Source organism: Phaenicophaeus curvirostris, chromosome 1 (genome assembly GCF_032191515.1).
Source record: "Phaenicophaeus curvirostris isolate KB17595 chromosome 1, BPBGC_Pcur_1.0, whole genome shotgun sequence".
NCBI lineage: Eukaryota > Metazoa > Chordata > Aves > Cuculiformes > Cuculidae > Phaenicophaeus > Phaenicophaeus curvirostris.
Genome location: NC_091392.1, coordinates 77,465,330 through 77,491,994, shown reverse-complemented (window position 1 = coordinate 77,491,994; position 26,665 = coordinate 77,465,330). Strand labels below are relative to the sequence as shown.

At 40.2% G+C, this 26,665-nt stretch overlaps 1 protein-coding gene across 1 annotated transcript; it reads right to left on the bottom strand.

Moving 5' to 3' along the window:
* Window positions 1–1,965: 1,965 nt before the first annotated feature.
* Window positions 1,966–24,986, bottom strand: NDUFA9 (NADH:ubiquinone oxidoreductase subunit A9). The gene is made up of 11 exons (XM_069864740.1): window positions 24,868–24,986; window positions 20,120–20,290; window positions 19,340–19,437; window positions 19,057–19,148; window positions 16,001–16,142; window positions 14,283–14,385; window positions 13,516–13,583; window positions 13,292–13,368; window positions 8,717–8,812; window positions 6,682–6,748; window positions 1,966–4,202 (listed from the first exon to the last, which is right to left on the bottom strand). Exons 1-11 carry the CDS (start codon window positions 24,923–24,925, stop codon window positions 4,032–4,034), a joined length of 1,143 nt encoding a protein of 380 aa, XP_069720841.1. The 5' UTR covers window positions 24,926–24,986; the 3' UTR covers window positions 1,966–4,031.
* Between the last annotated feature and the right edge of the window lie 1,679 nt (window positions 24,987–26,665).

Below are 26,665 nucleotides of genomic sequence, written 5' to 3'. Positions count from 1 at the left end.
CTCTCCCAACCTGGTTATTCTATGATTCTATGATTATTACTGCCATTCGTTTCCTCTTCTGTCCTATTAAACTGGTTTTCTCTCAACCCTCAAATTCTACATTTCCCCCCCGCCCCCACCCCCATTCTCTCTTCCATCCCACTAGGGGAGATTGAGCGAATGGCTGCGTGTTTGTTTTAGCTGTCAGCCACGTTAAACCACAATGTGTCCATCTCCTTCCATACTGAAACTGTGCTAGCAGTTACTTCCCAATAAAGGATAATGGCTATCAATTTTTCCCACACAAATTCAAAAAATAGCAGTGCTCTAATTTACATGAATAAGACCATTGCCATCAGAATAACCCCTCACAATATTCTCCTACCCCTTACAATTTCTCTTCACATCAGCCAAGAAACACTGGTGCCAAAAGGTAGCATATGAGCCAAATTAACTACACTGAGCAGAACTGTAATTTTTTGCTTTCATGCTAGCAGAGTGACAAAAGTGACAAGTGATGTTTTAGTCACACCTATTCACCGTTTACTTTTTTAGTTTCAGTTCCAGGGAAATACACTTTATTAGACAGTCCAAGGTGGGGGAAGGGGAAGCACACACATCTAACACGACTGGCAGTACACCTGCCTTCACCAGCACCTCAGTCTTTATTGGTTCTTAGCCATCTGCCTTTTAAGTGTGCACACACACTGACACAGCCATGCAAATCATTGATCTGTTTCAAAACCAGATGCTGTGAAGGGTCTGCTTTCTCACAAGACCCTCTAGAGCAGGCTGAAGGTGGGCTAGAGGTCAGATTATTAGCCTAAACCACTGGGAAAGGATCAAAGCAGGTTCCCTTTCAGCCACAGATGGCACCAGGGCCATGTGTTATTATGCTATGATACCTAAATTTGTCGTACAGTTTTGGACCTAGCCTGAAAATCCATCTGGCTTCATGCAAGGAACAGAAGTTACAAACGCAAAGCCTGAGCAAGAGAGAAGCTGCAAACAGCAGTGGCACCCCGTGCGCTTGAAGATCATTGCCACTTCCTGCTCTACCAGTGACCTCTTGTGGGGAGGGAGGAAAACAACAACCCCCACTTTCCACAGCACTTCGAGCAACATGACACAAAAGTGTTAAGACACAAGCGCGAGTCCACACATTTAAAGGTCATTCAGTACTTAGTGAACTGTAGATTCACTGAAAAACTAAGCTGAGAAACTAGGGAGAACATAAGGAGGAAAATCCTCCCATTGGCAAAAGAGTAGGGATAAAAACCACTGATGAAACTGAACTATAGTAATTTTGTATTCTGGACTGAATTATGAAATAAGTGACTTTTTTTTTTTTTAATTGCTTTGAAAGGATAATGAGAAATCACACTGTCATTCCTATAAGGTAGGATGCAGAAGCACTACGTAAGGCACAGTATTGTAGGAAACAAAACTTGCAGCTGCAGCAGCTGAGCACTAACACAATGCTCCGCTTTACCTCTCTGACGTGGAACAGGTTGCTTAAAGCAAAGTTTTCCTGGGTATTCACCAGCTGCCTGTTCTCTAAATTCTGTAGGAGTCTGTGGTGCAAGTGAAGCCATGGGAAAAGCTGTGCTTTGAATGCAGGGGGAAAAAAAAATAGTAAGCACTATGGTAAGCACTTCCAGAACCAGTATGTAACATTACAGCATAATCTTTGACAGCTTTTTTCTGCCAGAGTTTGACATCTGAATATGGAGACTGCTCGTTAATCACACAGAACTATCATAACTGCACATATCTGTACTCTATGTGCACTTGGGAAACACTTCAGAAGTACTACCATTTTCACAGCAGGATGTGAATAGTGTGCAATAAATCAAGACTAGGGCCACACATTAAATGAGCCCTAATGAGACTATTATTTACAATTAGGGTCTTAGAGAAAAAAAAAAAGCGCTTTCAGTCAGAAAAATAATAGAAGTAGCAAATTATTACCAAGATGCACTTCCCTTCTAGTGTGTTTGAATTGGCAGGTTTATTTTAAAACAACTGAACTGGCATTTATCAAAAGAAAAATAAACAACTCATGAGAGCCAAATTGAATACACAGTAGCCAGGATCAAAACATTCATGTTATCACAACAGTCTACCTCCTTGCAAGAGAGTAAACATTAGCAGTAATAAGGTTTATGCAGAAGAGCAAAATGTGGAAGCTGCTGAAATTTAAGAAACGTTTTGCCCAGGAGTTTCAAAGAATCATAGTATCCCTAGGTTGGAAAAGACTTTTGAGATCAATTGAGTCCAACCATACCTGTCCTCTACTACCTCATATCCCTAAGCTCTTTATCTACCAGTCTCTTAAATATCACCAGGAATGGTGACCTAACCTCCTCCCTGAATCACCTGGTCCAGTGCCTCAGAACCCTTTCGGTGAAGAAATTTTTCCTAATGTCTAATCTGAACCTGCCCTGGTGCAACTTAAGGCCATTCCTTCTCATCCTATTGCCTCTCACTTGGAAGAACAGACCAACACTCGCCTCGCTAGAACCTCCTTTCAGACAGTTGTAGATGGTGATAAGGTCTTCTTCAGTCTCCTTTTCTCCAAGCTAAACAACCCCAGTTCCCTCAGCCACTCCTCATAAGACTTGTTCTCCAGCTCCTTCACCAGCTTCGCTGCTCTTCTCTGGATGGGCTCCAGGACCTCAGTGTCTTTCTTGCAGAAGTACTGCAGTAGTTCACTAACAATATAGAAATGCTGAGGTTCTGATCTTTGGCTCCAGCAATCACTGTGATTTAATCAAGAGACTTCTGTGCTTTTCCTAACCTTGACCTCTTTGTTCTTTTCAATCTCTCTCTCTTTCCTACTCTCCTTTTTCATCACTTATTCTGCCCTAGCCTCCATTTCAGATTTCCCCTACGCTGTTCGGATTTTAGTATGTATTTGCTCAACTTGTTCAAGTTCCTTCCCAATCTGACATCCAACAAAATCAAGCTGTAAGAAGTATGGAGGTGAAAACACAAAACGTTCTGTCATTTTATCTCCCTTCAGCCTCAGCTTAAAGCTAGTTTCCCCATCAGTCTAAATTCATCCTAGTTAATGTGATTTGACCTAGTCCCCAAACTACCAGCTCACTCCTTGATTCAAGAAATTTCTTTCACATCACGAAGCCATCAAAACACTGCACTGCATGTACAGGATCTAGATCTCTGCTCTCAGTCCTGTGCACAGACTTACTCAAATCCAACCAAGACCCTAGCTAACACTGTCCCTGCCAAAATTGAACCAAAAGCCTACAGCAGCTCTTTGGATATGGAAACAGAAAGCATAGCTCTCGATCACATTCAGACAAGAATTTTTTCTTTATCTTAAAACAACTGAAAATATTCAATCCTCAAGTAAAGTTTATACCTCTTACCAAAAGAAAGATGATGCCTCAGCAACACAAAACCTTTGAGTATCCAAAAAGAATTAGACTTTCTTATTTAAAAAAGGAAGAGATGACATCATGCCACGAGCCATGGCATACATAATTACCACAAGAGATCAGACAACATGTAATAACTTGTTTAACTGATGCTCCTTAACCTTACAAACAGTTTCTGGTTTGGCTAGCATTTTCTGTAACAGTTCTGCTCAGGGCAGAAAGCAAAGCTCAAAAAGTCAAGAACTTAAAATGGAGTTTTAACTGAGACCTCATCATCCAAATAGGTGGCAGTACCAGAAAGGACATGTTCTAGGCCACGCAGTCCTGAACTGCAATGTTCTTCCAATCACTTGAGCACTTCAAGCTCAGTGATATCCTTCCTTTGAGAGTCAAGGGAGAAATAGACATATTCCCTCTAGTCTCAATTCTCAAAATATGTTAATGTTCATAATCTAAGCAACAGTATGTAAATTTACTTTGATGATCTTTTCAAGAGAAAATTTGCATTTCAATGACAGTCTTCCATAATTAAAAATACAACACTGGTGAAATAGTTTACAAGATTAATATATTTTACTCAGTATGTCCTCCAAACAAATTGGGTCATACAGAGGCAGTTTAAGAAGTGTTAAGGAACCACTTTATTAACTGTTACATGGGGTATGTCTTAGCTGGCTTTGCTTCCTCCAGCTCAGCATCCAACCAGCGGTATCTGCGGTGACGGCGCAGAACTTCAATTGCTTTTTGTTCTAGAGCTGTCGGTTGAATACCCAGGTCTTCCAAACCCGGAAGATCAGGAAACGTCATGTCTGTTGTGTGAAACTTTAAAAAGAAATGAGAAGGAAAAAATAAAGGGATAGGATTAACAGAATGCAACCATTCACATACTAAAATGTGTTGTGTACTTATACTTGAAATCACATTTCTTCTTTTACCAAACCAAACTGTCATAAATCCATAGTACTAGAAACATTTTAATATGTCTCAAAACAATTTTCTACAAATGGCAGCTCTTTGGAGATTCTACTACAATTTCAAGGCTGCTGTCAAAAGACTGTTTCCCCCCCAAAAAGAATACTGCAATACAATATGCTGCTGCATCTTATACTAGACTTGAAGACCTATTCAAACACAAGCGTGGACTTAGTCAACTGTGTGTCAGTCCTAGGTCCCTGACCATAATTTTGGCTCACTGTTTTTCCTTGGGAGTGGGAAAAGACTCAATGTGGCCCCACAGAACTACGGTGTAATTATACAAGGTACTGAGTACCCAGTGTACTTCAACAGTAGATACAGGTGTTCTGCCTCTGGAAAGTCCTTCAGGCTTCAGATTTAGATTCAGGAACAAATAGCAGCAAGTGGAGAAAGTGTCTTTATTTTCTCTCCATCAGGTACACATTATCAGGAAGATTACTGCTTTGCAACCACAAAATTGGGCCAAACTTGCAAGGTCATATTTGAACTGTAGCTACATACATTCTGCTTTGTCAAGAGATGTTGAATTATCACCTTGGTTCTTTTATCTGTTCATAGTTTACAACAGGGTCCTGTACAGGACAAATATTTAATTCCATTACCATATTTGTAACACATGACACCTTAGAAAATGCAGATTTCTCTTGTTATTCCTTAGAAGGTTTAAGTGAACCACATATAATTTTGTGTAGATTACTCCAGGATGAAAAGCTGGAAAAGAGGAACAATCAGACACAGAAGAGACATGGAGAAACTCCCTCTTACCCTACCCAAGGCGACAGCTAAATTGCAGTAGTTTTAGTGATTTGGTGCAGACTTATTTTATGAAATGTAACTCTATGAACTACAAAGGCAGTTAGAAGTAAGGTTTTCAGGAGATGTTGTATCTACATCCTGGTTCAATACAGCCAATGGAACTACAATCTCAACTCTCTCTAGAGAGAGTGGTAGAATCAGTGGTTTAGGGAAAGAAAAAAAAAAATAAAAGCTTTGCCCTAGAGTGTGAATAAGCTTAACTCTTTTGTTACACACACTCTCAGTTTTTCACAATTACTTCCAAACAGAATAGGAAAGTATTTATTTCATAGACAGAGAAATGTAAACATAGAAACAAATTGTTAACAGCTATTCACTAACCAGCTCTAAGTATAGAGCTTAGTTCTCCCAGATTCATGATAGTACCCTGTCCCAAACTAATTTTGGGAAAAAACAAGCTGTTGATACTGCATCATAACAGAAGGCATTAAAAGTCCAACTCTGCCAAAATTTCAGAGAGCAGTAAGCTTAGAGCTTGTCAAAAGTACACGACTATTTTTGCTAATCTACACATCAACAGCATTGACATTAATACTTGCTAAACTGCTACTTTTTCCTCACTTGCAGTTGTGTTTTTGGAAGTTATTTCTCCACCCTTGCTCAGACACTCTGAGAAGTTAGGAATAAACATGAAGTTGCAACACGTTCACAAGAAATGCCTTCTACCGTTAAGTGTGAATTTGAGCTGTATCCAGTGCTGTCAGTTCAATATGAGCTGTTAAAAATGCCATTATCTGGATGGTGTAAGTGATTTTACTGCATGTAGAGGGACACAAACTCTCTGGTTACCTAAAACTGGGGAGGCCCCCCCAATCAGTCAGGTGCACATTGCACATCAAATCTCTACTTTGGCTTTCGTATTTTCAATAGCATGAGTTTTGGGGGAGGGGGGCAGGGGCACAGCAAAGAACATAGACTTCACCACTTAACACTTCATAAGGTTAGGCTCCTTCCCTCCCCCATTATATTACTTCTTGAGATATAAGCCTCTTATCAACTGTTTCAACCACTTTTTACAATGTATTTAGAGAAATATATTAACTATTCCTTCTCCCCCAATACTAGTGGAAAGACTACATCATAATGATGCCTTTTAAAAAAAAAATTCCCTTAGTCCTTCACTCTTCCTAAATCTATGTAAGACTACATCATAGAAATCTCTAAACTGCTTTGACAGTGTGTTCCCTTGGCACTGTAACGGTTCTGGACAAAAGAAGTTGCGAGTAAGATTGCAGAACAGTAGCTGCAGCAATTGTATAGCAGGAAACACAGACACACTTTGAAGGAAGGTTTATATAGAGACAACTTTAAAAAATTAAATTTTTGTAGTATCCAAGCAGTCTGAAAGCATTTCTTTACAATCCAATTCTAGCCCTTGGACTGACTAAATTCTACACCACATGATGTGCACACATTTCAGCACTCCTTTAATGCAAAACCCCACACGTAAGTTACAAGTCCCCAGTGAAACATCTCCCCAAGAAGAATCTCTGAGTTGTGCTGCACTTACCCGGTCCAATTTGTCTCGTGTTAACCATGGTTCAAATGGACTAATCTCAAAGAATCTTGCAACTAAACTGTAATCAGAAAGATTATTGCAAAAAGTATAGTCGTTACCCAGATGCACTGAAGAAAAACAACAACTAGTAAAAAATATTTCACACTTCATATACAGTGAGCAAGAGCTTGTTCTTCCAAGTTACGAATTCCTTACAGCAATGAACATGCCAGCCTGCAAGTTTTTTAGATGTGTTTCTGGTAACTTTAACTGTTTGCTACCGAATTATTCTCTCATATTGTTTTACTTTGGAAGGGAATAGAGGAGCAGATGTATAGAAGTAAAATAGAGGATTAGCAGGCAGAGAAACTAAGACTCTACATCCACTTCCCCACACATCAGAGGGTTCAGTCTTGCCCCTGCCTTTCCTCCAAATTCTGTCCTGTAGTACTGTAGGCAGTAACCCAAGTAGTCATGAAGTTTGACTCAATGCCTCCATAAGAAAACATGCCTGCTGACAGCTAAATGATTTAACAGCCATACAAACAAGATGATGGAATCTGGAGCAATCCATATCTATAAAAAGGATGAGGATTAGTACGTTTGTCTAGTTTCCATAAATTACATTTCCCTTGAAAGAAAAAAAATCTGGCAGAGAAAATAACACTACAGCTCCTGCTCAGTGTTTCAGGACCAACAGTATGCAAGGCAGAATCTCTTACTGAAGTGTTACCTCACAGACTAGGAATTTAAGTTACTGCACAGAAACAGAAGTAGGCTTATCCACCGTTTAGAAGCACTCTTTTCTCAAAAACATTAAAAACAACTTAGTTCAGCCCATAAAGAAAAACGCACAACACAGACAGCAGCAAATATGACTGAACCTACTAAGTACCCACATGGTTCATTTTTAACAGTCTCTGTGTCAGCTGACCCATGTTAACCTGATGCCTCTACAACCCATTCAGAAGTAGCTGCAATCATTTAAGATGATGGTCTAGCATTATTCATCATTCCTTACGTGAATCCAATATTGAGTCCTAACACGCTGTCCTAACATTGTTGACTTTTTGAGCTTATTAGTTTGCATTGTACTAAAATTGAGGACCAGCACCCCAAACATTAATACTTCTCAACCATACTGAGGGCAACTTCTGAAATGGCACTTACTGTTTGAGGTAGCTCTTCAAAAGCATGTCCCATTATGCCTTAAGGACTAAGGCCAGGCTCAGATTTATACTGCGCTTTTTGAGGGACTATCATTCAGTAGCTGCAATTCAGCAAATCAGCTTCTCTCCTCAGTGCCCCTGAGGCCAAAACGTCCAGTTGTAGACACAGCTCAGTCCAGGCAAACAGAGCCTTCAGACTCCATCCACTGCAGTCAACTGCAGTGATGCTATACATTTCCCTTATCTCTCAGTTTACAAGCATCTTCTAAAGATGTTACTGCCCTCATATCACAAAGAAATGCTTGCTCATAACTGCACTGCTCAAATTCCCAGGCCAAGATCTCAGTACAAACTCACCTCCAACACTGACTCCAATTAATACAAAGGACAGAACTAGAAAGTCTGTCAATACCCCCCACTTATGGCAACCTTTCTTCCAGGGCAGTAGTGCTCACCAGACTGGAAGGACAGCCAATAGTAGCAATACCTTAAGCTGCTGCAGAAAAATCTGTTAGGGCCTGTGCTCAGCAGCATACACACAGATCTTCCCTGTAGCACTACTAAAAGTTTATTTAGCTTGCTACTGACTGTGTCTACTTTGGACCTTCTACTACTTCTTAATTCAGCAAAAGCAAGGCCATTCTATGACACTGGAATAAGTAGTTAAGTTTATTACAAGTACAACTTTCATAGCTCATTAAATGCAGGTCTGTGCCCGAGCAGAAACTAGCTAATGAGTACCTAGAGAAAACCAGTTTCCATTCTCCTACTATGTTAAACAACAGTAGACAACATTAAATAAGAAATGTAACTGTTATTTATGCTTCTGTGCTGCCTGATGGATCCCGAGTTCTTAGTGAAGGAAGGGTCCCACTTACTGGTAGAGAGGACGTGGAAGCGGATAGGGAATAAATGTTCGAAAGCAAACTGCATAGATGTATTCCACCATGTCATAAAGGAGGTATCGTTTAGGTCTGAATTAAAAAAAGCAACAAACATTGTAGGTAAGTCATGTATACTTAAATACTTGCAGCAAGAGACAAAAACATCTGTACCCCCAGCCCCTTCCCTCAGACCTACCAAGGGTCTGGTTTTGTCAATTGAAATAATTTGCCAGATTTGTCATTTTCCTCACAAGAGGAGAACAAATTTTGGCTCTCAGGATTCTGTAGTGCTTGAAATAAAGTGGGATTGATTCTGAAATACATATCATCTGACACCAGTTTAACAGTGCAAGTCACAAACTGCAAAATTGTTTTGGCACAGGCGCTGGCATGGGGTGCGCTGCAGGGGTGGCCTCCATGCCAGAGAGGAGAGGCTGGGGCTGCTCCATGCCAGACCGAGCCAGCTCCAACACAACCACTGCCAGGAATAACCCCTCAGACAGAATGGTGGCACCCTGGAAACATATTTAAGGAAGGGCAAAAATGCTACACATGCAGAAAGAAGTGAGGAAAAAGGTGTGACAAACAGCCTTGCAAGCACAGAGATGAGAGCAGGAGGAAGTGTTCCAGGCACACCAGTAGAGATTCTGCTGTGGCTCTCAGACAGCCCACACTGGAGCAAGTTTATACAGCAGGACTGCAGCACAAGGAAGGGTCCACGCTGGAGCAGGGAACCAGTGTGTGGAGGAAGGAGCGGCAGAGAAGAACCTGCCATTCCCCATCCCCCTGCACCACTTGGGGAGAGTGAGTAGAGGAGTTGGTACTGAAAAATTGATGCTGAGTCTAGGAAAAAGGTGGAGGGAAGTAGGCATTGTTTTATTCTTTTTGTCTTTATTTTACACTCTCTGAATGTATTTTAATTGACAGTAAATTAAACTGATTTTCTCCAAGTTGAATCTATTTCACCCATGACAGTAACTGGTAAGTAATCCCTCTGTCTTTACCTCAACCCATAAGCTTTTCATACTATTTTCTCCCCTCATCCTGCTTCCAGCCAAGGTTAATCCACCATAATCATACTGCTTAAAGTGTATTCTGTGTACTTTTAGGGCACAACTTTAACATTCCTTTTTCCCGCGATAATTACGGATTCCAATTCTGAACACAAGACAGCCAGCGCTGGGACAGGACAACGTTTGTACAACACACTTCACAGTTTGTACAACACACTTCACAGTTTGTAATAGAAGGCAGCCAGAAAGCAAATGGTAAAAATCAAGGTTTGTTAACAAGACACCCCATGTTTGGTAGCAAATGGCTCCAAGGAGACTGATTGTCTTTTTGCTCAACTACGAACACAACATTCTGTTCAAAAGCTAGAGGAAGAAACTTAATTCTTCCAGAAGGGTGCATTCCTCCTCTCAAGTTGTAAGGAAGGGAGCAGTCAGTATTTTAAGAGAAACATATAACATTTGCAGTTCCCATTCTTTTCTTACTCAGACTTTGCCTTAGCATTTTAACATTCTTATCTTTACAGATGGCTCAGACTGAAACAGCTATCTCCCTTGGCTTGCCAGTACTCCAAAACACTCTGAAAATCTTCATGACAACACAGAAACGCACACTCCTGAGCCCTACTGTGCCACTTGGTGTTTCAGCCTTCAAAATTACATCCTGCTGATCATGATCAAAGCAGCAATAAACACACCAGAAGTGTGTGTGCCCTAGTGATACGTCATACTTTTCAGCTAATGCAGGAACGTCAATGACATCTTGAGAGTGATTACTTCCCACGTAGTGGGCTCCTAAATATAAGACTGCAGGGTTTTTCTCATCTTCAGTCTCCTTAAAAAAAAAAAATAGGAGACACTGAATTACTGTTGGAATCTAAAATCCCACAAAAAAGAAACCATCAGAGACTAAGACTGCGTAAACCTGCAAAACTTCACATAGTCCAAAAATCCAAGTCTGCAACACAAAGAACACAAATTTTGGTTTGATAAACCCAAGATCTCAAAGATATAAACGTCTGAGATGGCATGCATGAAAACTGAGCCTTCAGCTGACATGCTCTTCAGAAAGAACAGCAATGCTAATAAATCACAAACAGAATTTGTTGACAGATGCTAGAAAGAAGACAGAACCCCAAATTACCATTACTTTATTTTGTAAAAGCAAATTAGCGCAAAACATTCTAATGAATATACCTGAAGGCAAGTCAGCATACTTTGGAAAATTCAAAAGAATTCAACCATCAAAACTCCCTACCAGTTTCATCCAGGTTCACGGATACTAAAACCTGAGAGCACGTTGCTTTTCTAAAGTTACACTACAGGATTACCATCAAACCCAAGATACTAAGTTTTCTCTTTTTAATAGAAATTACAAGAGAAACATAGCAAAATATGGTTATGTCAAGTTTACTTAGTCAGCTGAGGAGAATAAACACAAAAACAAAAACTTTGTTTTCATCAGTCATTAGTAATTTTTTGCCCTTACACTTGAAAATCTTCATTCTTATTCAAACTCAGTATAAACAAACTTCACTTTTATCCTGATATGCAAGAACCATGTAGGGATGTATAATATAGCCAAACTTAAAACTATGCAAATAAAGATTTTTCTCTTATAAAATACCAAACATTAACAATACCACTTCAACAAGAATACAATCACATTGAAATGCCATTACATTAGCCACAATACTAGCATATAGCAAGCTCTAGAGAACATTAGCATTCAAGACATTTAACAAGTAGATGAAACAAAACCAGTGTGGGGAAGACGGGAATGGGTGAAAAACACATACCAAATCTGCAGTCATTCAGAAATAGCAATGACACCACCAACTAGTTAAGACCCTATCCCACCATGTGGGGTGGAGAAAAGAGAAATAAAATGTTCTTTTACAAAATTAGTATATTAAACTGAAACTGGCAACTCCTTTTAAAAAATTAGAGCAGCATCTCACGTAGCTTTAGTCAAGAGTTATGCTGCAGAGTTCCTTTGGTCTTCCAACACTGACATGGACCTTTGGTTTAGACCATCATTTAGTCATTCAAAGTCTCTTCAGTCATTGTTAGGTGCCTGAAACTTTGCATTCCTTGCAGTGAGAACCTCACATTCTTGCTTGAATTCCTACCTCTGAAACCTGAGCACTCCATTCCTGGCCTTCTGTAAATTGCCAAAAAAAAAAAGAAACTCTGAAACTGTAAGAATACATTCAAAGTTTAGGCAATCGCCCTTCCATGTGGCTGCAAATGTTCCATTTACTTGCAGTTCTCAATTACTCCTGCTGTTGGAACAGTTGTTTCTGCTTGGACAGAAATTAATCTGAAACCAGGCACCTCTCTCCTTCCTTCTGTGGCAGGCACCTTTAAATACTTATTGAACCATCTTCAAGTTTGCCCTCAAGAGAAAACAGTCACTTAAAGGGCTAATTTCATCAGATTTGGGGGTTTTGCATTAGTTGTGTCCACCTGACACCTATATATCTACTCTCTTTGATTAAAAAGTAGTTCAGAAGAGCTGTCTAGCACTTGTTGGACTCGATGATCCGGTGGGTCTCTTCCAACCTGGTTATTCTATGATTCTATGTTTCTGCTTTTCGACAGTGTGAAATTTCACATCATTCCAGTGATTTGAAAGCAGCTTCAAGTTACTTATTACCTTATTGTTGCTGTTAGTAGTCTTTTCAGACCATTGTGAGCATCTTTCTCTTATTTTACTAAGAATGATCCAAAAGAAGTTGAAGACCTGCTTGCTGCCTTTTCCTAGCCTAGCTGCCAGAATGATATCTTTCACAACAGCTCAGCTGCAGTACTGAAGAAAGCAACAGCATACGAGTAAATATAAAACAGAAATGGTCTCTGCACTACAGGAATAAAGAGCTATCACATCAACAGCATCACAAAGCAAGCATGGAAAAAAAATGTAATCTCAGATAAGCCTTTTGCAAAATCCAGATATTGTGCACATTTTCAGTGTATGCAGGGGGAAGACAGAGATATGCACCCAACAGAAAAAGAGGTGTTTGACATCATTTGTATGTAGACTAACTAACTGTTTTCTTTATCAATGAATCTAACACACCTTTCATCACATATACTGGATGAAGATCCATTCCAGTGCTACGTTACAGTATCAAAACATGGACTCATTACCTTGGCATTTGCTATGTTGTTTATTCTTAATAGGAGTGAGCTGTTCTGACTTGGGAGCTTTTGTTCACAAGATATTCCTAGAGATCCATGGCCTCTATCCATTTAATTCCAGGTGTTTTCCACACAGCTTTAGCAGAATTTTCTCCAGACCTATTTTGTCTAGCATGTTTCCCAAGACTGTTTGTTTATTTGTGTGCAAATACATAACATTAAACGCAATGGGGCCCAAACTAGGATTTTCAGAGTACTCACAGCTTAAATCATTTTTCCTCCCAAAAAGGAAGTGGAATTTATTGCAGCTCAAACTGTGTGCAGGGATGGAGAAATTAAATGTACTGTGTAGCATGCCAAAAAATGACACTAAAAGGAAGTACTTCAGTTAATTAGAATCAGAGAAGTAACCTACCCAGCCAAAGCATATGTTTTTCCCTTAGCATCAGGATCCTTAATTGCATTAATAACGGCCTTTGCTACATCAACCACCTGCGAGAAACAAACCCAGACAATTACCAGTGGAAAACAGGAATGCACACACTCCTCTTTGAGGAGTTATTTACAGAAAGAAAAGAAAAAAAAACCAACACACACACACACGGGACTTGGGATGGTCTCATTTTATTAAAAACTTACATATACTGGTTGCTTCGCTGTTTTTTTGCCCAGAGCAATAAGAGGCACACCACCAAACCAGCGCATGTCTGGTAGACAGAAAGACACAAATAACTTGAGAATAAAATCTGCAAATCCTTTCAGTAAAAAAATAATCAATACGTGCTGCACTACATTAAGTGCAGCTCATCTCTTCTGAAGATGAGCTTTAAAAAAAAAAAACTGGGGAGAATTACCATCCAATTTCAGTAACATTGTTTTCAATGCACGTTTAATTTTCTTATTAACATCCACTGGAAGGCTGTGTTTACTGTTTACCAATAGTGGTTCAGAGATCTCACCTCTGCAAAACAGTTTCCACTCTATCCTGTATCACCAATAAAATCAGGGTCATAACAGTTGCTTCTGAGACTAAAACAAATCAAGCTGATTTTTACACTTCAGCATCACCAACTTGAAAACCTACTTTCAGGATAAACTACTTTCAGTGTCAAGATGATCAGACCTTTGCTCAGAACAATCTAAATAAAATAACAATAGTACAACCCCGCCCCCTCAAAAAAAACCAAAACCCCCACCAGACAGCAAAGTCGAACTATATTCAGAAAAAAATCCATCATGAGATGAACAGTCATTATATTCCCACTACACGCCTTCAGCTAACAGAATACAGTACATTTCTGATAAAAAAATACCTTTGCTTTTCAAAAGCAAATCACATTTTCCCTCTGTTCTCTACAGACATGTATACAAATCATACATGGTTTTATTATTTCAAGAGCACATACTTGCGTAATGATTGAGAAATCGGTCCTCTCTCCCAAACATCTCCGAGGGCTTTAGAATTATAGCATCTGGAAATTTTTCCCTCACTGCTTTCTCTCCAACAGCCTATCATTCAATTAAAATGAACACATTCATTAGACACTTTTTGACCAGTCCAGAAAAGACACCTTTTCAGAACTTAATGCACCCCGACCACAACACTCAAAGAAATTACTCCATCAGTAGCACAAAAATTATTTAAATCTGAGCCATTTGATCTGTGAGAGCAATCTCCTAGCGTAGCACCTCACAGGACGTCCCAAAAGTCCCATAGACACGTAGATCACTTCTCTGAGATATTATATAGCCTCACTAGCATAACGACACCACAAGAAGGATGTTGAGGCTCTGGAGCGAGTCCAGAGAAGAGCAACAAAGCTGGTGAAGGGGCTGGAGAATAGGCCTTATGAGGAGCGGCTGAGAGAGCTGGGGTTGTTTAGCCTGGAGAAGAGGAGGCTGAGGGGAGACCTCACTGCTCTCTATAACTACCTGAAAGGAGGTTGTAGAGAGGAGGGTGCTGGCCTCTTCTCCCAAGTCACAGGGGACAGGACAAGAGGGAATGGCCTCAAGCTCCACCAGGGGAGGTTTAGGACATTAGGAAAAAATTCTTCACAGAAAGGGTCATTGGGCATTGGAACAGGCTGCCCAGGGAGGTGGTTGAGTCACCTTCCCTGGAGGTGTTTAAGGCACAGGTGGACGAGGTGCTAAGGGGCATGGTTTAGTGTTTGATAGGAATGGTTGGACTCGATGATCCGGTGGGTCTCTTCCAACCTGGTTATTTTATGATTCTATGACACAAATTTGAAGTGAAAAAGTTCAAGAAGGAAGATGTCTAAACTAAGTACTTCTCTTGCTTATGTCAGACTAGAGCTTGGAAGAAAACAGAAGGTTTACATAACCCCTTACTACATTATAAGAACGTTCCAAGAACTACTTAAGTACAGTTAGAAACTTCAAGTGGCAGCTACCTGCTTTCCACATGGGACTGGCCAATACAATAAGGCCTAACTATCCCGTAAAGTTGTTACACATTGAAAGCTAACGAATTTTAACACTGGTTTAAAAAAAACATTATATTAAACGCAAGACAGAGCAGTGTGCTCAGACAAGCAAACACAAAGCTGAAACTGGGACAACAGCCATATTAAAAAGAGAAAGTCAGTAACAGAAAATTATGCCTCCTAAAAAATTTAAAAAAAAAAAATTACAGGATGCCAAAACCATAGAGTTTGGGTGTTTGGGGTTTTTTTTGTACAAGAGCAGGTTAACAATACCACTCCAAAGGGCCTATAATCATGATACTCATCTGTCTTTGCAGCATTCATCTGGCATCAACAACTTATTCTGCTAGGTCATTCCAACCTGATATTGGATCCCAAACCATCATCAAGCTAGTTCCTCTTTCTTAATAACAGCAATTTTAGATACAAAGACACTCCAGGACAGAAGAATACAAGAATTTCAGGAATACAAGACCCATTTCCTTTCAAAGCACATGAAGTACTAAGGAGGTTTTCTAGTTCAAATAAGTACAGTAACTCAAACATTCCTCAGCTGCAAAAAAGCATTCCATAGTAAATTCATATACTGATTTCCTTCTCGCAGACCCAGTTGAGGCGTTGGACAAATAAAAAAAAAATGAGACTGTCAAAAAATATATTCTAAAGGATTCCAGACTTACTTTATTCCTGAGGTATTTGGAAGGACTCTTCATGCTTGCATTCAGGTGAGAGATATGAATGAATGTTTCCACACCAGCTTCCCTAGATATCTGCGCAATACTTTTAGGAATATTTACAAATGAATCTTCAAAACTGAAATTTCTAAAACAAAGGCAGAAAACAAATCCTAATTAAGAGTAATCAACAGTGGCTGCCCACCAACCCATAACAATCATTACATACCATGTAAATATATTTCGAAAACCTATCTTGATGCTCTTCATTAGAAAGAAAACTTTCTTTCATGAGGGACTCTTCATATAACAAAAACATCAAACAAGTGAAATGCAACAGTAAGCTTCAATTACAGAAACAGTATTGTCTGCTTTTTTACCTGCTAAGATTAAATCAGTACGAAAAATCCACTTGTCCATTTGTCTGTGACAAACAGAAATTCTTCCCAATTGAAAACAGATTACCTTTTTTAAGTGCTGCATTTTGAAATCTGAGCAAAGCTGACTTTTTATGACACCTGTTCAAAAACTGTACTTGATTTGACGCACTCAATTACACTACAAAGGAGCCCAAAAATTCTGAGCAGCCTAAGTTAAGGCAGATGCTAGGCACTGGGAAAGCAGACAAAACCTGACCAACTTACCAGTGCTTATGCAAACGGAAAATTTTACATGTATAGTACATTTAGAACCATTTCATAGCATCTGTAATAGACTTCAGAAAGAAGCATACAGAAAGAACAACTCTACTCATTTTATGGCATTAAAGGGGCCTAAATTAGGGGCTTCGACTGTAATCTAGTTTGGCATTTGATCAAGAACAACACAGAAGCTTTGTTTCCAAGCAGAACTGACACTATGGGCTGGCAACAATCCCAAAATTCTTTCCAACTACCCAAAGTCTGCAAGAAAGAGATTTGGCTTTTCATGTCTTTATATTATTCATGTAAGCACCCTGCTCCATCTCTTCCATTTGCTTTTGGGTAACAAACATCCTCTCCAAATGCCTCTCTCTGTCCTCATCTACTCCCACAGTTCTTCAGATCCCACTGGAGTCTAAAGAAAGCCTTAAAAATAAAGTTATTTTTGATCCTTCAATAACTAATCTGATCCTGGGAACCATCACCCCTGTTCTACTCACAAAAATAGATTTTAGAAACACACAGGAACAAACAACATCCCTCCTGTAACTATGGAGTTTTCAAACAACATAGTATACACAGATGAGACTGTATACTAATACTAGGCAAGGAGAAAAGTATTTAATGGCAGGCTTTACTGGTTTTGACTAATCTCAGCTTCTAATCTGACTTTCCCCCCCCTCCCCGGCTTAAGTTTCTCATACTCTTTGGGTTGATCACAATGGTTAGTCTGACCTCAAGTTTCAAAGACCACAGAATTTTATCTCAGAGTTCCAGCACCACCATTGATACCAACATGCATGAAGTATATAACATTTGTGCAATGCAGTTTTGGAACATTCAAAAGTTCTTAACATGTACCAGGACTCCTCTACTTTTGCATCTGTTGAAACTGTCTGCAGTGACAGGGTCTGGGGCTTTTTAACTAGAATGAAACTTTTTGTTGTGGTTGCCACACCTCCTTTCAATAACAAAGAAACTTTCTTGCATAAATCTTACTTTTTATGCAAGTCCAGAATTTTTTAAGAGGGAAGTACACAAGAAATACATATCTGAAAGATAAATCAAGATTATACTGTCCTTAGGCAAACTTTCTTTTCTTCCCTCACTCCCACATTACAAAGAAGTTTCTTTTTTTGGCAGCAATAAGCATTTGAATTCTTAGGTTCATAATTTAGTAACAGCACAAAACAACCCTGACAAGTTGGTTTGTACATTTCTACCTATAACACAAAGTCTGAAGAAGATATAAAAAGAACCAAAAACCTTGTCAGATGCACAAGACCAAAGTTAGTTTAGGTTTGTTACACTTTTCCCCAAATAAATTGTGTTAAAGGCTCCAACAGTGGGACAAGGAGCCAAGTGGCAGTCAGAAAAAAAGTATCTCTACAAATTTGCATGTGAAATTAAAGGGTTCCCAGAAGTCATGCATGCTGTTTGACCAGACAAGAACCAGCTGAAATAGTGTGTCTGTTGGCAAGTACCTACTTTAGGAAAAAATAATTGTACAATTTGAGAGTATGAATTCTATTCCATTAATCCAATTTGACTACTAATTCTACAATTTGCACACTAAATGGCTGTTAAGAAAAAAAAAAGAGCAACAAAGGCTTTCAGCTTGTAAACACAGATGAAACTGACACCTACTTGTGTTTCATCATAGCAAAATTATGTGCCATATAAAGACCAATCACACAACTAAAGAGTTTTTGTCTGGGAGTTCCGCACACAGCTTTAAAGTAGACATAACTGCAAGCACACAAAAAAAATGGGGCTATTGAAGGTATTTTTAGCCAAAATAAATGTGGGATTTTTTAAAAGGGATTTAAAAAAGGAACTGTTTTTAAGAATTTTTACTGAAAAATGCTTGTGCAGCTAATAATGTCTGTGCCAAAATTGTATCAAGGAATGATGTTATTAATCATAATCCTAGGGACTCTCCATTAGCTACTCCTGTTTATTAACATTAACCAGAGAATATAAAAAGCTTGATTGTAGGTTATTCTAGAAGGCTACACTTCATCACTACGCTGCAGTGACAGGACAAAAGCCCATTTTTGTAGCAATGTAAATACGAGCTCACAGAAACCGGTGAGTGTCTATCAGCTATAGGAAGGCACCTATGAAACACCTATAAGGGGTGTGAAAGCAGAAGACTGAACTCTGACAGAACAAAAGCAGTACACTAGAATATTACAGGAAGAATGCATTTTTTAAAAGCAGATCATAACCATGACACTAGTTAACCATTTAAAAAAAAAACAGAAGTTCTTCTATATACAAAACCTCAGTTTTGCCTTTTCATAAAAGCTAAGAATAATGTCAGTGCCATTGTATACAGTACACAAAGTGTAAAATGTGGCTACAATGTCCAGTACCTGGTGCAAATCTATCTATATCGGAAAAAAAAAGGAAAATTACTTTGTTTCCCATTCCTTTCCAACGAGATTAATGACCACACTGCTGTGTTCCACGGCTCTTCGGATAGAGTCTTTGTCCTTACAGTCCCACTCCTATAACAAGAGCATCAAATGGGAAAAAGATGAGATAATGTGTAAATAGGCATAATCAAAGAAATCTCTTTCACACCATTTCCATTTAGAGTCTAAACAATAGCTAGAGTTCTGACTTTAAGAAGGATTAACAGACTTCCTTGTATAGCAATGGTATTGTATTTGATCTAAAGCCAAAGCAAAAGACTTACTAAGAAGAGAAGTTGCCCCAGGTCACCCATCGGCCGCAGATACATGAGGTCATACTGATCACAGCGATAAGGTATGATTACTTGAGATCCAATGCGACCTAAGGGTTCAAAAAGAAAAAAGTCTCGTTTATCTCAGATTGGTATGTAACTTGAAGTAGATGAACTGAATATACAAAATTGGCATTAAAGCAAACAAACACACATCTTTAATAGTTATCTGCAAAGATAAAAGTAGAACAGAAGTAAGTTTTGAACCTACATTATTGGAATTCGTAAGCAGGGACATACATTCGTATTTGGGACAGAAGCTTGCAAGAAGCTTATTAACAAACAACAACAAAAAAAATCAGTGTGTATTATAAACATAGTACAATACCTAAAAATGTGTCATATCTAAGGTTATTTCATATTTTAAGTTTCATGAAAAGGAGAAAGGAAAGAAAAGCAAGGTTTATTTTCTATAATTTAAATTCAAAAGGGCAATTTTAAAGAATTTCCATCAAATTCCTGCAAACATTTTACTAAAATGTCCTAATAAGGACAAAACCAGAAGAACTAAATATGTGCTGTACCTCTCCTCAAACCTGCATTTTACAGGCAGAAAAACAGTACTTATTTAGTGACTTTAACAATCTCCAAACGCTTCTGAATCTCTTAGATTAAAACAATTTCTACTAATTGTCACATCTTGTCACTTTAGCAGACCAAACACTACAAAAGTAAGATATCAGTTTTAAGATGCAAAATCAATTTTTAATTAGTGCTCCTGGGGAACATTACCTAAATGGTTGACAACATATCGTCCTAGGAAACCTGTAGCCCCAAAGACAGTGGCCACAATGCCACTAACAGAAGATCGTCCACTTCTTCCATGAGGGATCACGGCATGATGAACTTGGCGGTGCTGTGGCAACACAGATGGTGCTGCAGCTAACACAGAAATGCCACAGCCTAGAACACAGAACAGGAAAGAGCATGTGATATAAGCTAAAAGTTATTGGTGTCAAACCAGTTATTATAATTTTCCTCTTTACAGATCGATTTACTCTGACCTCCCTCAGCAAAATTTTCTGTCAAGACTCCTGACAAGCTATTTCAGAGACATCTGGACAGGTCAGAGGGCAGCAGGATTGAGCAAGCTGTTGACAAAGTCAAAGACACAAAGGAGCAGACTAAGGTTATTGGTTCCTCAACAGCAAGAAAAGCTTAACTGATGTATAAGGTGAAGTACAGAGGTTAAGTATATAAAGAATACTTGCTACAGACAAGTCTCATGTGGCCATGTCCACAACCTGCACCCAGATTTGGGAACTCCAGGACAAAGATCTCAGAATGACTCTAAATGCAGTTAACCAGACTTTTTACCTCAGTATAAATATAGCACACCCAAATGTTGGAAAACGCAGCAATTCTCCTATATCATATCTATGCAGTGCATCTGAGAGATGCAGAGACACAGATCCACGACCTACAGAATATTGCCTCAAAGCTGTTCTTTTTCTCAAGGAGCTATGAAAAGTTGAAAATGACAGAAATTGGACATCACTTGGATACTGACCTACATTGACAAGGTAGCTCCAGTATGAAGTTTAAAGATAAGGATGCCTTCTCCAATCAAGTTTGCTAAAAGCCAGAAATAAAATGCTTGTAAGAGATTTTTGAATTTAGAAGTGTTTAATGTCACTACCTGCCCATGCTTATAAAAAGAAAGGAACAGATTAAATATAGAGTTCATAAACACACTAAAGACATCCTGCTGTTGACAAGAGCAGACTGTAAGCACTGTCACTGGAAAATTAATTTGAGGATATGACAGAAGTCCAATAACTGACCTTCCAACTTTTAGATGGAAGCCATAACCATTTTCTGGGTAAGAATATGCAAGTTTGATCTTTCCTGTATAAAACAAACTAACAAGGATCATAACGAACACAAGACTAGTATTCGAGATCAGAATGACGGATGCATTAGAAAACAACAAAAAATCCCACTTCTAACACAGAAAGTGTATGTTTCCTCCAGATATGGTTAGATATACCAGTTACCCAGTCACACTGATGTTGCAGCCATGATGTCAAGAAATTAAAAATGACGGGGCATGTTTGGACATAAATTACATTTTGTTCGAGCAACAGATAGAATTCAAACCACAAAATTCAGCAAGATTCTAGTGCCTCAATAAGGTATTTCTGTACCCAAAAGTTTTCCCATCCCTCCTCTCTCCACACCCCACAAATGGAATAACAAAAGATACCGCATCTCCAAGTTTGTCCTGAAAGATAGTTTGAAATCCAGTTAACCAAAGCAATCACATATGTACATTTGTACTTACCAAATTAACATGATTAGAGTATATAATCAAATTGGCTGATAGAAACAGGACAAAATATTACCTATGAAAACTTAAAGTAGGTATATGACTTCCTAAAAAGCAACTCTCCTACAAAATACACCCAAGCTCAGGAATAGATACATAGGGCTAGGTATCTGTCTCAAAGGGGCAAATATGCAGGGGCTCTCCATTACTTAAGCAGAGGCCTTGAAACTAAGTATGAGAAAATAAGAAAATACACTCTTTGATAAACATCCATCAAAAAAACCAAACCAAACAAAAATAACCTAGAAAAACAAACAACCCCCCTACACCCAACCACAAACCCCACACAGCTTGTCAAAGATCTGCTGGAGTTCAATAAAAACATACACTCCTGTGGTGTCCAATTAATGCCTTAGAACTACATATCAGGTTTTTAAAGTGATGCACTAAGATCATATTAAACTTTACAACAACTCAAACTGAACTTTTAAGGAACACTCCAAGCCATCACTGTCATATTCACCACTTATCTTTACTGTCTGCTTTTTCTACCAGACAGTTAATTTAATACCACCTTCTAAAATCTTCATGTATATTTCTGCAGAATTACAGTGAAAACAGTCATGTCAGTGAATTTCCAACAAAGTACACTTTAACACACATTACCACTATCTTTGAAATACACAAAATACACAAACATACACCTATAACCCAGATGTTTACATTAAAAAATCTTGGAGAGGGAAGCTGCTTTTTTTTTTCTTTATTCTTTTAAACAACAACAACAGAAAAGACTTTCAAATGAACTCAGGAGTGTATACTGAATACCCTGTACAGAATAAAGTCCATTGCTATATAATGGGTACACAGAGAGTGGAGATAAACAAAGCTCAGTACAAGTGCAAGCATAACGGATGACACTGAGGAAGATAGATGAACTTGTTACCTTTATTCTTGTAGTGTACTAATAACAAGGGGTTTGTTATTTAATTTATTTTTAAGAAGTAGACTCCCAGAAAAATGACTGTGTTCTTTATACTCCAGTGGATTCCTTCAAGTATGCAAAAAAGCTACACGGTATGCTGAGACGGTGAAAGCAAAAGCTTGGGAACCCATCCTCTTTCTCAGCACTTTGTTTACATAAATTTCTCCTTCTAAAGGTTTATAAAAAATAAAAAATGTACAGATATCAACATTTACAGAATAATTACTGTTACCTTCAACTAAAAACTCCTTACTAAACACTCCTTACTAAACAAAGCCTAAAAGTAACAAGATTTTAGTCCACCTGTTGAAAAAGTATTATTAAAGAGATCAACCCATGTAGGAAGTAGTAAGTTAATCTGAAAAAAAACCTACACATCTTCCAACTACTAAGCGGTGGCTTTGCTGTTATTTCTGCAAAAATTATTGGTGACACACACTTCAGGATGCTATCAGTGTCACATTAACAAATAACATCCTACCACTTTCTTGTATTCTCCACCTATTTGATTACACCCACTGTTACAGGTTTTTTACTGGTATACGTCTTTTTTTGTTCCATAACTGTGTTATAAATGACTACACTACCAGGCCAATACTCAGCAGTGAAGTATTTTATTATCCGGGGATGGGGAGCTGGGTTATACAGTGCTGGGTGCACGGGGAGCGCCTGCCCCACCAACACGCACGCTAAACCACGCTTGCCACACCTTTTTATACATTTGTTCTCATGCACATTCATTCAGTTTCATGAATATTACAATCATCTTCGAGAATGTTCCTTCCCCTTAGTGCACCCGGCCCCTACCGGACCGCCCAGGGACTCTCAAGAGCTCCTCCCCGAGGCTCCGCGAACGCAGACCTCCACCCCATCCCCGCACAAATGTTAAACCGTGAATTTCGTTGAACACTTAAACTTGAAGATAAACATTCACAACTTGACAATTGCCGCCATTTCCTGTCATGCTGACATGAATCTCACATGTCATTGTCACAACTGTACAAGACCCATCACAAGATATCACTACCGAGGCGTCCAATGATTATTGTATTACCAAAAAAAAGCTAAGTTTTAAGGATATCCACAAGTCTCAAAGAAAGAATGCTAGACAGATCCTCACACTCATTTAAAACTAGTAGAAGACCTTTCAGATGGCACGGAGCCCTGTGAAGACATAACACTTAATAACTTTAGACTATAACACTTAATAGAGTCATGCAGCTTTCATAAACCTTGTTAATACCTCCATACTGAGCAACACCACGTAAAACTCTCTGTTTCCATGTGACACAGACTACCTCAGAGATTCTTTACCCAGAACAGCAAGATTTCATCTTCTTCACTAACCAGAATCTATTCCTCACTGGAAGTTCACTTTTAAAATCCATCTTTGAAACAGTTTATGAACACTAGTATGAATTAAACCTCAAGTATCCACAGTAAGCCAGAACCACCTTTTTCTTGAAAAGACACACTGGTCCAATTAAAACATTAATTCCTTCCTTATTTTTATCAATCAACAAATCCTGCTTGCCATCTCCTACTTGACTCAACAGAGGAGCACACATTCAATCAATTTAAATAAACATCAGTTCTGTTTGGACAGCAAAGGCCAAAATACAATCATAGAGTACTTTGGACTGGAAGGGACCTTAAAGATCATCCAGTTCCAACCCCCCTGCCATGGGCAGGGCCACCTCCCACTAGATCAGGCTGCCCAAGGCCCCATCCAACCCGGTCCTGAACACTTCCATGGACAGGCAGCCACAACCTCCCTGGGCAACCTGTGCCACTGCCTCACCACTCTCATCGTGAAGAATTTCTTCCTAATGTCTAGTCTGAATCTTCCCCCTTCCAATTTAAAGCTATTAAAAATTTAAATGAATTTTTCTAGTATTTTAGCACGCTTATAGACAATAACCAAAACGCCAAGGTCACTTAAGAAGTCGCAAAAGGCACACAAACTTTTGGCCTGCAGGAAGGCAATCCTGCTGAAATTTTGACAGCACTAGCGTGACAATCTCCTGTGCAGCCGCGCCAGCAGCCTGCGCCACTTCCCTGCAGCAATTCGGGCTTCAAACTCCAGTTCCCTGAAGACAAGGCAGTCGGACACCGGCCGTTCCCGCCGCAGACTGTTTCACTGCAGCCCACCGCTCGCCAGGCGCTGCCCTGCCAGCGCCCTCCCGCGAGGTGGGCGGCTGGGGCGGCGCAGAGGGCGACACTCACCTGCCCTTGGCGACAGGAGGCCGCGGGGAGCCAGAGCGCCGCAAGCAGCCGCCGCCATCTTGCTTTACCCGGCAACCCCCGCGGCCGGCCGGCGGCCGGGCAGGGCCACACCCTTCCGCGCTGCGCGCGCAGGGAGCAGAGCTCCGGGCAGGGCGGGGAGCGCAGGCCTGGTTGCTTCAGTGCGCATGCGCCTTGCTGAGGCTCGCGGGGGGTGGGCGGACAGCACGTGTGGGCCCAGCTGCGGCGCTGCTCCCCACCCCAAGGGTAGAGGCGGGGGGAATGGGGGACGTGGCACCGTTTGGGTGGAAAAGACCTCTGAGGTCATTGAGTCCAACCCTACCTGTCTCATATGATTGAGACAAGCCCTGTGAAGAAGGACGTGGGGGCACGGGTTGATGAGAAGCTTGACAGTGACATGGCAATGTGCACTCGAAGCCCAGAGGGCCAACCATGTCCTGGGCTGCGTCAAAAGAAGCATGGCCAGCAGGGCAAGGGAGGTGATTCTGCCCCTCTACTCTGCTCTTGTGAGACCTCATCTGGAGTATTGTGTCCAGTTCTGGAATCCCCAACATAAGAAGGATACGGAGCTGTTGGAACAGGTCCAGAAGAGGGCTGCAAAGATGATCAGAGGGCTGGAGCACCTCCCATAGGAGGACAGGCTGAGAGAGTTGGGGTTGTTCAACCAGGAGAAGAACAGGCTCTGAGGAGACCTTTGAGCAACCTTCCAGTACCTGAAGGGGGCCTACAAGAAAGCTGAGGAGGGACTGGTCACAAAGGCTTGTAGTGATAGGACTTGGGGCAATGGCTATAAACTGGAGAGGGGCAGATTTAGACTAGGCATAAGGAAGAATTTCTTCACTATGTGAAGTGAGGCCCTGGCACACTTTGCCCAGGGAAGTTGTGGATGCCCCGTCCCTGAAGGTGTTCAAGGCCTGGTTGGATGGGGCCTTGAGCAGCCTGATCTAGTGAGTTGTGCCCCTGCCTATTGCAGGGAGGTTGGAACTAGATGATCTTTAAGGTTCCTTCTAACCCTAACTATTCTGTGATTTTATGATATCTCTGAGCATCTTGTTTGCCTGCCTTACAAATAACCTCCAGGGACGGTGACCCCACCACCTCCGTGGGCAGCGTAGTCCAGTGCCTGAAAATCCCTTCTGTGAAGAAAACTTTTACTAATGTCCAGTCTGAACCTGCTAAACCGTATCCCCAGCACCTCAATGTCTTTATTGTAGTGAGGAGCCCAAAACAGCACAGGTGCAGCTTCAGCAATGCCAAATACAGGGGCACAGTCACTGCCCTGGTCCTGCTGGCCGTGCTGTTTCTGCTGTGAGACACTTCTCCCCACTGATCCAGAGAAGCAAGGCTGGCTGAGCTATCTGAGGACCCTGTGCACTGAGCATGAGAACAGGTATATTTCAGTAGGAGGTCAACCCAAGAAAAGAAAAGTGACATTGAGACTTTTGACTGTGTGGAGGAACTGGTGGTGCTGGTGCAATACATATTGTAACTTGCAGAGTTAACAGTACTGGCAAATTATATTCAGCAGAGGCAAGGGAGGAAGGGAAAGAGATCATAGAATCATGGAGTCACTTGCTTGGAAAAGACCTTTGAGATCATTGAGTCCAACTCTACCTGTCCACTAATTAAACTATATCCCTGAGCATCTCATCTGCCTGTCTTACAAATATCTCCAGGGATAGTGACTCCACCACATCCCTGGGCAGCCTGTGACAGTCCCTGATAGCCCTTTCAATTAAGAAGTTTTTCCTTATATCCAATCTGAACCTGCCCTGGCACA

What these genes read in the sequence shown, in the direction of transcription:
- NDUFA9 (XM_069864740.1), bottom strand. Translation starts at nt 24,925, where the DNA reads ATGGCGGCGGCTGCTTGCGGCGCTCTGGCTCCCCGCGGCCTCCTGTCG. An exon ending in CCTCCTGTCGCCAAGGGCAG is followed by an intron (nt 20,291 to 24,867) that starts GTGAGTGTCGCC and finishes TCTGTGTTCTAG; the next exon opens with GCTGTGGCATTTCTGTGTTA. An exon ending in CAGCGAAGCAACCAGTATAT is followed by an intron (nt 13,369 to 13,515) that starts GTAAGTTTTTAA and finishes TGTTTCTCGCAG; the next exon opens with GTGGTTGATGTAGCAAAGGC.